Source organism: Nestor notabilis, unplaced genomic scaffold, assembly GCF_000696875.1.
Source record: "Nestor notabilis isolate BGI_N333 unplaced genomic scaffold, ASM69687v1 scaffold8023, whole genome shotgun sequence".
Lineage (NCBI taxonomy): Eukaryota > Metazoa > Chordata > Aves > Psittaciformes > Psittacidae > Nestor > Nestor notabilis.
In genome coordinates, this window is record NW_009922323.1 from 26,786 (window position 1) to 39,793 (window position 13,008).

The window sequence follows — 13,008 nt, forward strand, 5'->3', positions numbered from 1 at the left end:
AATTACTGTTTATAAACAGAGCTGTGTAAAGTTATTTACACCGGAAAACACCACCTAAATAACTCTAAGAAGAAAATATGGATGTAACTTTTCACTGAACTGTAAAATTTGTAGAGCTACAATGTGTAAACACAGTTCCCCTCAGGATATATAGAAATTGCTGGGACTGTCTTACTGGTAATTCCCAGTATCTTGGGATTACAAGAACAGTGTGTATAGATAAAGACAACAAGTTCAGTATGCATTAAACACATTGAGGAATGAAGCAATTCAGACACAAACAATTGCCCTGCTTGGTTTTTCTCAGTCTTGGGTGACTCTTACATCCAGCTGTGAAAGTGAAGCTTCTTAAGATACTAATGGAAGGTACTTCAGGAGCCCTAGCTTGAGCGCCAAAACGCACTGGTACCTAGATACTGCTCAGATAGATTACTGTGCTGGATGCCATATGAATAATGACATTCTTGGATTAAAGTAAGACATGAAATAAATCATAGTAGGATGCTTTATGAAATTTTGAACCAGGTCCTGAAATGCCCTGGGAGGCAGCAGAGAAGGAATGAAGACAGGAGGATGCATCTTGTGTATGAACAAAAATATCTTTGCATTTTCTTACGGCAGACATAGTGTATTGCAAACTTTGTTCTTTCAGGCACTGTTCTTTGTTTTTCAGACGCTGAACTGGACATGAATGGGATGGCATCAGATCACAATACTTCCTCCAAGGAAGAATACCTCCCACACTATCTCCAGAAGGAAGATCCCTTTGCATCAAAGCTTTCTAAAGAAGCTGACATCATAGCTGGGTTTTATTTGACAGTAATTGGTAATGATTTTGTAGTTAATCTTTGAAATATGACTAAGTCACTACATCCTTTCAGGCACTCAGAAAGAAGGCTGAAGATGCTGTTCATTAGATGTGTAATTACATATTTCTTTGTACTAGAAAGAAAAATCCAGGATGGAGAGAAGAGAATGTGTTAGAAATATGGTGTCAACAGTTAGTATCAACAGACAGTGCTGCTCCAGGTAGCCAAAAGTGACTAGCAGTAGGGTTTCTAGCAAAAAGTGAAGAAATTCTCTAGTGATAGGTTTATATATTGTATTGAACAATATTTTCTGCCTAAACCCTTCCCCTTCCTTTTGTTTTGGAGTCTTTTACTGTGTGCAAAGTGACTTTGCAAGCAGAATAAACACAATTATTTATTGGTTAGTGCACACAGAAGATAATTGGGTTTGATGATTTCTATGTTAAGTATTCATAAGCCTAAAGGTTGTCATTCAGCTAGAAAATACTGGTATCTATTGCTTCTGAGGATAAACTGGTCCTTCTTGACGATTTACCTTCTTTACTTTATAGAGGTGGGCAGGGTTATGTCTTTCTTGTGTCAATACTTGCCTCAACATTTAAACTTCTTTCTATGGTTTAGATTTCCTTATGTTTTATGGCTTTAGTTCATGCAGTTTTTCACAGCTCAACAGCTGTTTTCTCAGTAAAGCTCAGCCAAGGACATATAACTGCTACACCAAACTGGGCTCCCGGTGTCAGACGGCTGAACACCAGGCTGAATATAGGGTATACAGTGTATTTCTTGACATTTATTTCAGTTTTGATTCATTGTCTTCTTGTATCAGTACTGCACAAATTACAAATATCTTTCAGTTCTACCGTCATGTTTCTTATTCACTATTTTACATCCCTCCTTCCTACTCTTTCTTACTGCCTTTCCCCTGACTGATCTAAATAATAAAATCTTTTCTGCAGTGGAGGTCGCACAAAGGCTTGAATAATGTTTATTTCTCACTTGTCTTCCGCTTATGTCTTTATCAAAAAAGGAATTCAGAGCAGCAGCAGGTGAAGCTGTATCTCAATATTCTTTCCTTGTTTTGTATTTATCTTAGCTTTTCACACGCATTTATTTTTTCTGTGTCTATGCAGACAGATGTCTTCACTGAACTGTCCAAGACAATCCCCCATCAGGTCTTTTTTTCACTTGGTTATGCGAATTTAGCTTTCATACCAGGAAATATATCTGAGTAGCTGAAATGAATACTTCCACTGTGTTGCATTGCTATATTGGCTTTGTTTAGTGTAGATTTATCCGGTTCTGAAGAAATATCCCTGCCAGATGTGAAACATCTTGAAAAACATAGATATAGTCAAATCAAGGCAAAGAACAGAAATAATAAATCTCCAGCAAAAAAACAAAAGCTACCATGGAGGCACAGACTTACCTGGGCAATGTAAGGAGAACGAAGTTATAGTTTAAGAAGGGTTGATAATCCAAATTAATCATGTACAGCTGAGCTACGGCTTCAACTTTCCTGCTTGTGCTGCTGAGTTTAACAAGTCTAGTACAGGCTGCTGGATGTCCAGTACACAGCATCAGGAAGATGGAAGAAGCAAAGTCAGGTCTTCTGTGCTTGTGAATAGATGGAGTAAAGTAGTCTTTAAACACATTTTTTTTACAAAAAACCTCCAAGTTTACCTTGTGATAATGCTTCTCATGTAAGTTGTACCTTTCAAGCCTGAGCTAGCTTAGCACCCTCGTGACACCGCTGTTAGCTCCTGTTAGTGTGCAGATCCATATTTTATTACACATTCATGTTTAGGTGGAGAGCAACATTTTAATAATATCTTGGGCTTTCAAAAATATGAGAACTTAGAAATTTATCTTTTCATTCCCAGGTAAATCTCTGAGTGACTTTTTGCTGAACCAAGGACAACTTTCTAAAAAAAAAAAAAAATCCTGAATTTCCCTTTCCACTAAGCTGATTTCAGGAAATTCAAAGCATTCATATATCTCTTAGGACATGAAGCACTGCCATGCAGAGATTTTCTGTGGCAGATCATGAATCTTATGGTGATGGAGAAGGAAGCCTAGCTCTGACAAACTACTCACTGACATCAAATTCCACTCAACAGGCTTGCTAAAGATGTAAATTTGCTTTAATTGGCAGCTTTATAGTTGACCACAACTCCCAGTAAGTAAAAACTATGTGCTCAAATAGGTCTTGGGCACAGTTGTGTGATGGGGGAACTGCAGTATCGCATATTTACTTTCTAAACTCTGTAATCTGTGGAAGATGGAAAATCAAGCTGGGGCATTCAGCTCCCATGCCCAGCAAGGGTATGTCTATGGTTTTTTATTATAACTGGTGGTTGAGACCAAATATATCTGTTGTCACCTTCTGCCACTGAATTATGCCCCCTACTCCTTTGCAAGCCACTTCCAAGAAATGGTGGCCCCTCCTGAGGATGTCCTGTGTGGACATCCTGACAATGGAAAGAGGGACTAGCCATGGAAAGGTGGGAAGCAAGGATTGCTATTGGGCATCTTTTTGTGCTTGAGGTGTGTAAGGTTCAAGTGTGTTTAAAATTTATTTCAAAAATTTACTTTGTGGGAAGAAGCTACACAGTGGGTGAACAAGGCTGGGATCTTATCAGCAAACTCGGTGGAGCTTTCAGGGTCAGGCTGGGTGTACAGTTAAGTATTGGGGTTTCATAGAATCATAGAACGGTTTCGAAGGGATCCTAAAGATCATCTAGTTCCAACCCGCTGCCATGGGCAGGGACACCTTCCACTAGACCAGGCTGCTCAAAGCCCCATCCAGCCTGGCCTTGAACACTGCCAGGAATGGGGCATCCTTATTATTTGAAAATACAAAAATACATTCTTTTGTCTTTGAAGAAAAAGAAGACTTAACCAATCTACGATAAATTCTCTGTGAATGTGTGATCTTACACCTAACTAGTTCATTTCCACATGTATTTTTTTAATTATCTGGAAAAAAATATCAAACAGTACTCATGGTTATATCGATCCAATTCTTTTTACTTTGTCAATTCTCCTGCTAGCTTTTCCATTACTGATTTGATTGATTTACTGTACAGTTGAGTAGGGTGACTAACTACTGAGTGGAGACCCACTGGCTGTCAGCTCTTTTGAAAACCCATAGCAAGTAACTATTGATTTGCAAACTGTTGCTGCACACTTCCTCAGTGTGTTATGAAACAGCTTAATTGAAAACAAAGTACTGAACTATCTTTTTTCTTTTGTTCTCTCTGGTGGTATAGCATTGCTGTCAGATTGGAGAAAAGGAGTCTTATTTGTTCAGATTGCTACTTTTATACACTTTCACCTTTCACTGCAGGTTGTGATTCTGAGCCTGATTCTTTCTCTGTAGGTGTCACATTTTTAGCCATTGCATCCTTGGCTCTTCATTAGTATATATGTAATAGTGTTGTGGTGTGATGGACAGCTTGCTCCTGGAAAAGAGCTTTTATTTCTTATCTGATGAGCCTTTTTTTTTAACTGTTTCCAATCCAGGCACACAGCCTGCCAGCACCTATCAGAGCTGGGAGCCTGCATCAGTGAGGACTTCAGCTACCCGTTAGGAAAATCTTTGTAATTGTAAATTAGATGGCTCATCTAAGGAGATTGCAGTTTCCACCACCAAGGAGTTAAGAAAAGAATTCAGATGAGCAATTAAATTAAGTCTATCCCAGCCAAACCCACTCAGATGCAGGTATAGACAAAAGGCAACTTAACTGAAATTGTCACTGGACCCCTTCCAGCTGTATGATTAGGAGGTCAGTGGGCTGGGGCTGTCTGAAATACTGCTATTAATAATGAGCAGTTGCTTCAGAGGCATGTCTGATGCAAACATCTGTGGAGTACCAGTCAGTTGAAAAAGATTCAGGAAAATGTCAGGTGCTTTTGAAAGGTATTTCAAAGTGGATGCTGGTATTCTGGATATCCTAAATATAATGGGACAGAAAATGACATTATAAGAGAAAAGGATTAAGATATATGAAAAATGCTGAGATTCATTCACTTAGTTTCAAGGAAGAAAATATTTAATATGATTTCAACCTACCTATAATTCAGATTAAATTTTTAAAGCCATAAGAATTACAGAATCACAGAATCACAGAATGGTTTGTGTTGGAAGGGACCTGAAAGTTTATCTTGTTCCAACCCCCCTGCCATGGGCAGGGACACCTTCCGTTAGATTGGGTTCCTCCAAGCCCCTGTGTTCAACCTGGCCTTGAACACTGCCAGGGGTGGGGCAGCCACAGCTTCTCTGGGCACCCTGTGCCAGCACCTCACCACCCTCACGGGGAGGAGAAGCTTCTTAATATCTAATTTAAATCTCCCCTCTGTCAGTTTAAAGCCATTAGCTCTCTTCTTATCACTACAAGCTCTTCTAAGAATAGGAAGTTCTTTAGATTTCATTCATCAAGGATAATAAAATTTGCTGAAGAAAACTAATATTGAGTGATAAGCCAGCTTCTGGCTTGTTTATTTTTAAAAATAATACAGAAAGCAATACTGTCAGTAAGAAAATAAGAAGTGTTTCCAATTAGATGAGTATTGAATTTATCACTGAAAAATTCAAAATCAAAGTATTTTTCTCCTGACTTTGGTAGACTTTTTGTTTCCACAGACACATCTATTTCTTGATTAACAGTCTGGTTTTAACCTCTGGGAACCATTTTTCTGTCTGCCTCAGGGGTGTTGCCAGGTTGGGTCTCTTGGTTTTGTGAGCACCCTTGCAAGGGATTTGTTCCATTCCTAAGCCAGAGTAAATAAATACCCACTTAATTCCTGAGGTCTGGCATCCCAGAAGACTCTCATGAAAATTACGTGGTATTCAAATTTACAATATTTGAGGAGGGTGGTCTTGCTGGGTGGCTGCTGGGGTCTTTCTGAAAAATGGAGTACATCTGAATTTGCACCACCAAAGCCATATGCAGGAAGGCATCACAAGGAGTGACTTTGCTGCCTTATCAACAGGGGGAAGTTGGGCTATTTATGACTTTTTTACAGCAGTGTGGAGGGTTAGCCTCAGCTGGTAGCCAAGTACCCAGGGCAGCTGCTTGCTGACAGCCCCTGCAGTGGGATGGGGAGGAAATTAGAAAAGCAAAAGCAGTGGAAATAAAGACTGAGTGAAGGTAAAGACAGGAGATCAATCACCAGTCACTGTTGTAGGCAAAACAGACTCATCATGGGGAATTTAAGTTCACATTTAATTACTGGTTTGGGTAATGAGAAACAAAGATGACAAACATAAAATAATTAAGGAAAACACCTTTCCTCACCCTTTCCCAGGCTGAACTTCATTCCAACATCATCTGCCTCATTGCTGTTGTACATCCCTTTGGTAGAGAATGGCCACTCTTTGCTCTTCATTCTTTTCTTTTGTGTCTCCCTCCTTCTTACTTGCCTCCTCTGCTATGGCACAGGCCTCTGTGGGCCGTGGTCCCTTCAGGCTGTTCACCTCTGGGTGTGACCCTTGCTTCCTGAAAGGGATGTTGTGTACTGTCCTGTGCTTCTACTGCAAAATGCTCACTCTGGGCTCAAACTCTTTCAGACATGAGTTAGTGAAGAAGCAGTTTTCGTTAAGGGAACTGTAAACCCTGCAATTTTTGGTAGCAGTGTGATTAGCTCCATGGGTGATTAATTATGTGCAGTGTTGGTCCCTGCATATCCTTGGATAGTAACATGGCAGGAAAAGTGTCAGCCAACATGAACAGGACCCCTCCTCATGCACTGAATTCCAGCTGGAAGTTGAAATCAGATACATTTTATAATCTTGTTTTCTTGTGATAGAAATAAATCTTTATTGTACAATTTAAGATGTAATATTAATGTATTAACTTACATAATTTAAAAACCTTATCCCTCAATCTCTCTTATAGTATTTAATAAAATTAAGATTGGTCAGAGATCGGGGTCCTTGTGATTATAGACAGATTAATTTCACTCTGTCTATATGACAGAATACAACCATTCATTCATGGTTGTATAAATGTTTGTATGAAAAACAGGGTTAATCAGAGCAGAGAAATTAAGGGATTTCTATTATGTGCATTCAGTTGATAGTTGTGCAAGGCTCAAATGGTGAAGGCAGCGTCCTGCTGCAGAGGGGAAAATAGCATTTGTCGTGGGAGGGAGATGCCTGCAGCTGATGTCTCTATGAGCTGCATAATGAGGATGAGATGATCATGTGCCAGAGTAAAATGTCTAGCCTTGGGATCACAAGTTCAGGACAAAAATATCAGAGAATTTTGAAAGATGTGCTGTTGCTATTTTTGAGAAGAATTCTAATTTGATTTGGTTTCTTTTTCCATCTTTATAGGGATTCTTTCAACTCTGGGAAATGGGTATGTTATTTTTATGTCTTCAAAGCGAAAAAAGAAGTTGAGACCTGCTGAGATAATGACTGTGAATTTAGCAGTGTGTGATCTGGGCATTTCAGGTAAATTTGCATCTTACTTTCACTCATTTTCATTATCCCACTATTTTTTCTGGCAGCAGCAAGACACAGTCCTCTAGAAGTCATGAGAGCCCAAAATGCCTTTTGCTGCTGCTATTTCTGCTCTATTATTTACATATAACAACGAAGGCTAGAAAACAACATTTCTTAACAATGTAATGGGAAGAAATGAAAAGTACAGAGGAAAAAATAGGGTTGAATTTATCAATCAGGCAAAACTCCTGCACACCCCAGCACTGGACGGGCCTTCAAAGACAGCTCCCATGTGCATCCTGGCACAATAACCACAAAATAGCTTGGTATTATGGTTGAAGGAAATGGTATTTTCTTGCTGTAGGGTGCAATAGGATGGATCAAGGTGCCTCAAAAATACCTATTTAGCCAAATATGAGTGGGGTAGGGTGGGGCATGAAGGGAAAGAATAGAAAATTGCCAGTGGCCATCAGCCTGTCAAAACTAACATTTTCTCTCTAGTGACTGTCCTCTTTCACATTTGGGTCAGGAAAGTGAGCATTTGTGTCAGACTATAAAGTAAAAACAACTTCAGCCAACTGGAGGGATTTTTGTTTCAGCCTTGCAGCCTGGTTGTCCTGGCATGAGAGGAGGAAGCTTTGGAAAGATTTACATGAACTTGAAGAGTCAAGAGCCTTTGGAGATCATTCTTTTGGCTCTTGACACAAGTCTCATACAGCTGCTCATGGCTACATGCAAATACTGAGGGAGGACTGGATGTCTTTTAGAAAAAGATATTTTGGATGGTAGACAATCTAGTGGGTATAAAGGCCTGATGTGACACAGATGACCATGGGATTTCCCCAGTGCAATATAAATGACAGTATGTTCCCATGCTCCTAAAGTCATCTGTCCCCTATGTGTTGCACATACCAGGATCTCTGCCCTTAGCTCTAGTGCACCCTTTTCCAGCCCTTGTATCTGCCAAATGCTTTTGCCCTCATCCAAAAACCTAAAATAGCACTGAACTACATAAAATGATGGCTCCCAGGCTCCCAAAATCAAGGCTAATTGTGCTGTCACTGCACGACCCTACCTCAACTTCCAGTAATTTTGATACCTCCTGGTGATCAGTAAGCATGGTTTTCTGAAGGAGACACCTACAAATTCAGCAGAAAAAAGGCTTTAGTATAACTATCTCTGCTCTGCTACCACACAAACAAATCCCAGTGATTTCTCTGGCATATCTGCTGGACAGACACTGTTTCCATCTTGCAGCACTTCGAAGTGAAAAAACCCCAAACAAACCCACACCAGCACACCAGTTTTTGCCTCTTCTGTGATGCTTCCATCTCCTTTGTGTCTTAAAATTCTGTCCTATTCTATAAGGCTCATATCTGACTCTGATGACAGTCACTCCAATGAGAGAGTGTTCAGGAGAATTTCCAAAGCTATATATTTGGAATGTAAGCAGATATTGCCTAACCATGTAAGGTGTATGTCCCAAGCATGCAAACTACAGCTTATCTGAGAACCCTTTTAGCATGAGGGCCGCCAGTTTCACTGTTAAGTGAACTACTTGGTCACTGTGTTTGGTGTAGCCATGTGTGCTTTTTCTCTCTTCTCTTTATTTTACTTATTTTTAAATGGAAGATGTTAACTGGAGAAATGTGATGCTTTCTGTCTCTGACTGAAGTGCAGATGGGACTTTTTCCAAAATCATCCTGTTTCACACGCTTTTCTTTGCACCTTGTTCAAGAAACAGGTTCAGACGCGGCCCTGCTTCCTGCAGATTTCCACAGGGTGGCACCAGCCACTTGTTCAGAGCTTCATCAGGCTCATTCTGCGCTGATGACCTGCTCTGAGTTCTGTGCTGCTGTAGAGAAAGATGATTTTGTGTAAAGAACTGTGTTGGCTTTTGGAGCTGGCAGCGCTTTGCATGGGTAAAGTTGCTGACTCTTAGCACATATCTGAGACCTTCGCATATTTTGTGGGTTTTTTTTAAACCTTGACTGGGGTCAGCTTTTGCTTGAAAAATTAAAGCACAATTATTCTGCTTGAAGAGAAGCAGACATAATACGTTGACCTGAGCACAACCTTCAGGCTCAGCCTGAAGGCTCAGTCTTAGACTAAAAGATAAGAATCCCAAATACTGTGTTAAAAAATAAGTCTTACTTTGAAGGGTTTTCAATCATGGATCAAAGGCCATTTTCTGCAAGATTTTGTTTTGGTAGAAATGTTTCAACTTTCTGTTAAGAATGAAAACAGGATGTTTAGTTTCTCATCAGTTTCATCTGAAATGGAATATTTTGGGGAACAATCAAAAATATTTTTCTACAGATCATGTCAACAAAATAGAGACTTTTGTCTTGACTTCTGTGAATAAGTTACCTTGTAGGAGTTACAGTTTGTAAGACTACATTATAAACCAGTTCACTGAGCTGTCATGATATTACAGACAGTGTGGTTCAGCCAGGGAAACTAGCCCAGGGCAGCTGAGCTGCTTTCAAATCCTTGAGGCATTCTGGAAACTCCTGTGCAGGAAGGAATACAGTCACAGGAAGGTGGAATTCAATATTTAATGTTATTTGAATGTTGCAGTTGAACTGTTCAGACCTTGGAGCATTTCAGGTCAGTCTGGTAAGCAGAAATAGAGGTTTTGTAAAATGTGCTGATGTTCCTAGACTGTAAATTTTTGAGTTTTCTGTTCCATTAAAGTTGATTTTTTTCTACTTGTCCGGTTTGAGACAAAAATAAAATAAAATCAGGAAGTGGAGATTTCCAACTAGAAAATTACAACTTCCAAACTTTCTCATTTTCATGCTGCTTATAAACAGTGTGGTTAATACTAATCTGCTATAAGGTGAAAACGGAACAACGTATGACCTAACTTCACTTCTTCCATAATGCATTACCTTCTCTTACAAATGGAGAAATAACCTAAGGTGCCACTAGGACAGTTACCAAAATAGTTAGGTATTTCCCTTCTGTTTGGTGATGCTTAAAACTTTTTAATATCTGTGGCCAGGTGATCCTTTCTGAAGAAGGGTGGTTTTATCAGCGATGGATGTTATCACTCAACTGACATTCTTTTCTCCTTTTGAAGTTGTAGGAAAACCCTTTAGTATCATTTCCTTCTTTTCTCACCGCTGGGTGTTTGGATGGATGGGCTGCCGCTGGTATGGATGGGCTGGTTTCTTCTTTGGTTGTGGAAGCCTCATTACCATGACAGCTGTCAGCCTGGATAGATACCTAAAAATCTGCCATTTGTCATACGGTAAGAAAGAAAACTGTATTAAATGAATATAGAAAATCTATATTAAGTGATATAGTTTTCTAGACTGAAATCATACTTAAGGTCTTTGGAATGTTTTTGTTAAATGTAGAGTGGAATACACAAATAAGAGAAACATATTTGCATGATCCAAGTAATCCCAGCTAAATTTGTATTGGTGAATATATCACTTTCACTGTCTGCTTAAGCCATGAGTTTTAGTAATCACTCATAGATAAATCACTTTGTGTCTATCAAGGCCTTTTAACGTTAACAGATGCAAGTATTGCACATATTGCAAGGTCTTACAGACCAACACATAAAATGTTCCTTACTAGATGCCTGTAAGACTTGTGCCAAGCTATTTAAAACATCTGAAAGATTTGGATGTGTGATGGGTCATAATTTGATATCATCTATCTGATATGGAGGTGGAATAAATTGAGCCATGAAAGCTGTTATCACCATACCTATCAATATAGTTATATATCTTGAATGCGATGTATTATATGCTTCATTCTTTACAGCCAAAAAATGTCGTCACAGTTTAGAGAAGATGTTTTTCTTATATTAGAAGGGACTAACTCCCCAGTAAAATACAGGGAATGCTCAAGGTGACTTTACATATAAAACCCACCTAGTTGCTTTGTTTTTCTGCACCAGAATGAACCATTATGCTCAAATACATAATTTGTCATTCAGTGTTCATTTTCTTTCAAATATTCTGGAAATGTAAAATCAGCTGGGGAAGGGGCACTGGTGACATTTAAATTACAGTTGTTTCTTTGCTTTGGCTTTGTATTAAGTCATTCTCAAACCCTGAAGAAAGCTTCTTAAAGTCAGTGGATGGGGAGTGAAAACATATTAGAGCTTACAAGGTGGAAGGAGATGTTATAATACCATGGCCTGAGTTTCTGCATAAATCATAGGTTTTAACTTGGTAGTCCTATCTGAATCTAACATGTTGAACAGAGGTGATGATGGAAAGCTTGTAAACGGAAGCTTTTTCTAGATGAATTAGAATTGTATGTAAGATGAGAAAGAGCATATTCCCCACAACTCCAAACATGACAGTAGCATTAAATGAATAAAAGGGCAAGGGTGCATGAAAACACCTATTACAAATACTTCTGATAGTACACACATGGTGATACACTGTACTGGAAAAGAATGACAAAATTAAAATAAATCTTTGGTATGTTATTTTCTCTGTAAAGCCTTGTCTTTTAGCCACTTAGGTTAATAATTTATTTTGAGAAGCATCCTGAGAGCAAACTTGAGTCTCTCAATATATGACAGGAGGAATAGGAAATAATTAAGTTACATTATACAGTTGCAGCTAGTGAGCCTTCACACAGAGTATTGAAAGGCTGAATTAAAGACAGTCCTTCATTTGGGTTGAAACTCCATCTCATCTGATCACATACTACGAACACACCTTTACGGACCACAAAGCAAGTTTCAAAATTACTAGGCAAGATTCCCATGATTGTTGTTGAGATACTTGTTTATATTGCTTTTGTACGGACTCTTCCAGGTTGTAAATGATCGCAGCCTAAAGTAAAGATCTGTCAAGTAGAGCCCTCCATATGAGTGTGCATTTGTCTTCAGGAGGTAGAATGCCAGCAATGGTGGCTAGCTCAGGGGTCACTATACCTGGAAAGAGGCAAGATGAACCATAAAAAGTTGTCAAACAGCCAAAAAAAATCCTACTGCATGTGTAAAGTGAGATGTCCAATTGTGTCAAATACATATTGACCTGAAGTTGTAACTCTTGACTTATCTTTCAGGTACCTGGCTTAAGAGACATCATGCATTTATCTGTCTGGCAGTAATCTGGGCCTATGCTACATTCTGGGCTACGGTGCCTTTCGCTGGTGTCGGAAGCTATGCCCCTGAGCCATTTGGCACTTCCTGCACTCTGGACTGGTGGCTGGCACAAGCTTCGGTGGCTGGACAGGCTTTTATTCTGAGTATTCTTTTCTTTTGCCTCCTGTTCCCAACTGCTGTGATTGTTTTTTCCTATGTCAAAATAATTTTAAAAGTCAAATCATCTGCCAAAGAGGTTGCTCACTATGATACCAGGATTCAGAACAGCAACATACTTGAAATGAAGCTGACCAAGGTAGGTAGGAAGATTTAACTTAGTTTGTTCTGATGGGTTGTAAAAACAGGCTTGGAGATCTTCAGCCATGTACTCCGCTATGCTAAGCAATCATACAATGCTCTGAAGGTGGTTCTAGCTTTCTCCTCCACTACTGTCAAAAAGACAGGACTAAAAACATAATGTTGTGAGTTGGGCACTGTTGCAGAAAAATTAAAATATGAACTGTAGGCAGAAATGGAAACTAGCTATCGGCCCAGCACTGGATGCACAGAGATTCTATTGACTATAAGCCCAGTAGCATTCTAAAAAGCCAGTTGAGTTCACAAGTAGTACGGTTTATTCATATGCAACATATGGTGGCACGGACAGTGGGATTGATGCGCCCTCAGCA

The 13,008-nt window shown here is 39.3% G+C and overlaps 1 protein-coding gene across 1 annotated transcript; it reads left to right on the forward strand.

Annotated features, from left to right (window-relative positions):
* Nucleotides 1–667: 667 nt before the first annotated feature.
* On the forward strand, nucleotides 668–12,635 carry OPN5 (opsin 5; the record flags this gene model as incomplete). The annotated part of the gene is made up of 4 exons (XM_010011563.1): nucleotides 668–826; nucleotides 7,147–7,266; nucleotides 10,343–10,513; nucleotides 12,301–12,635. Coding segments are annotated over exons 1-4 (765 nt in total), but the record flags the coding sequence as incomplete, so codon positions are not given.
* Nucleotides 12,636–13,008: the final 373 nt, after the last annotated feature.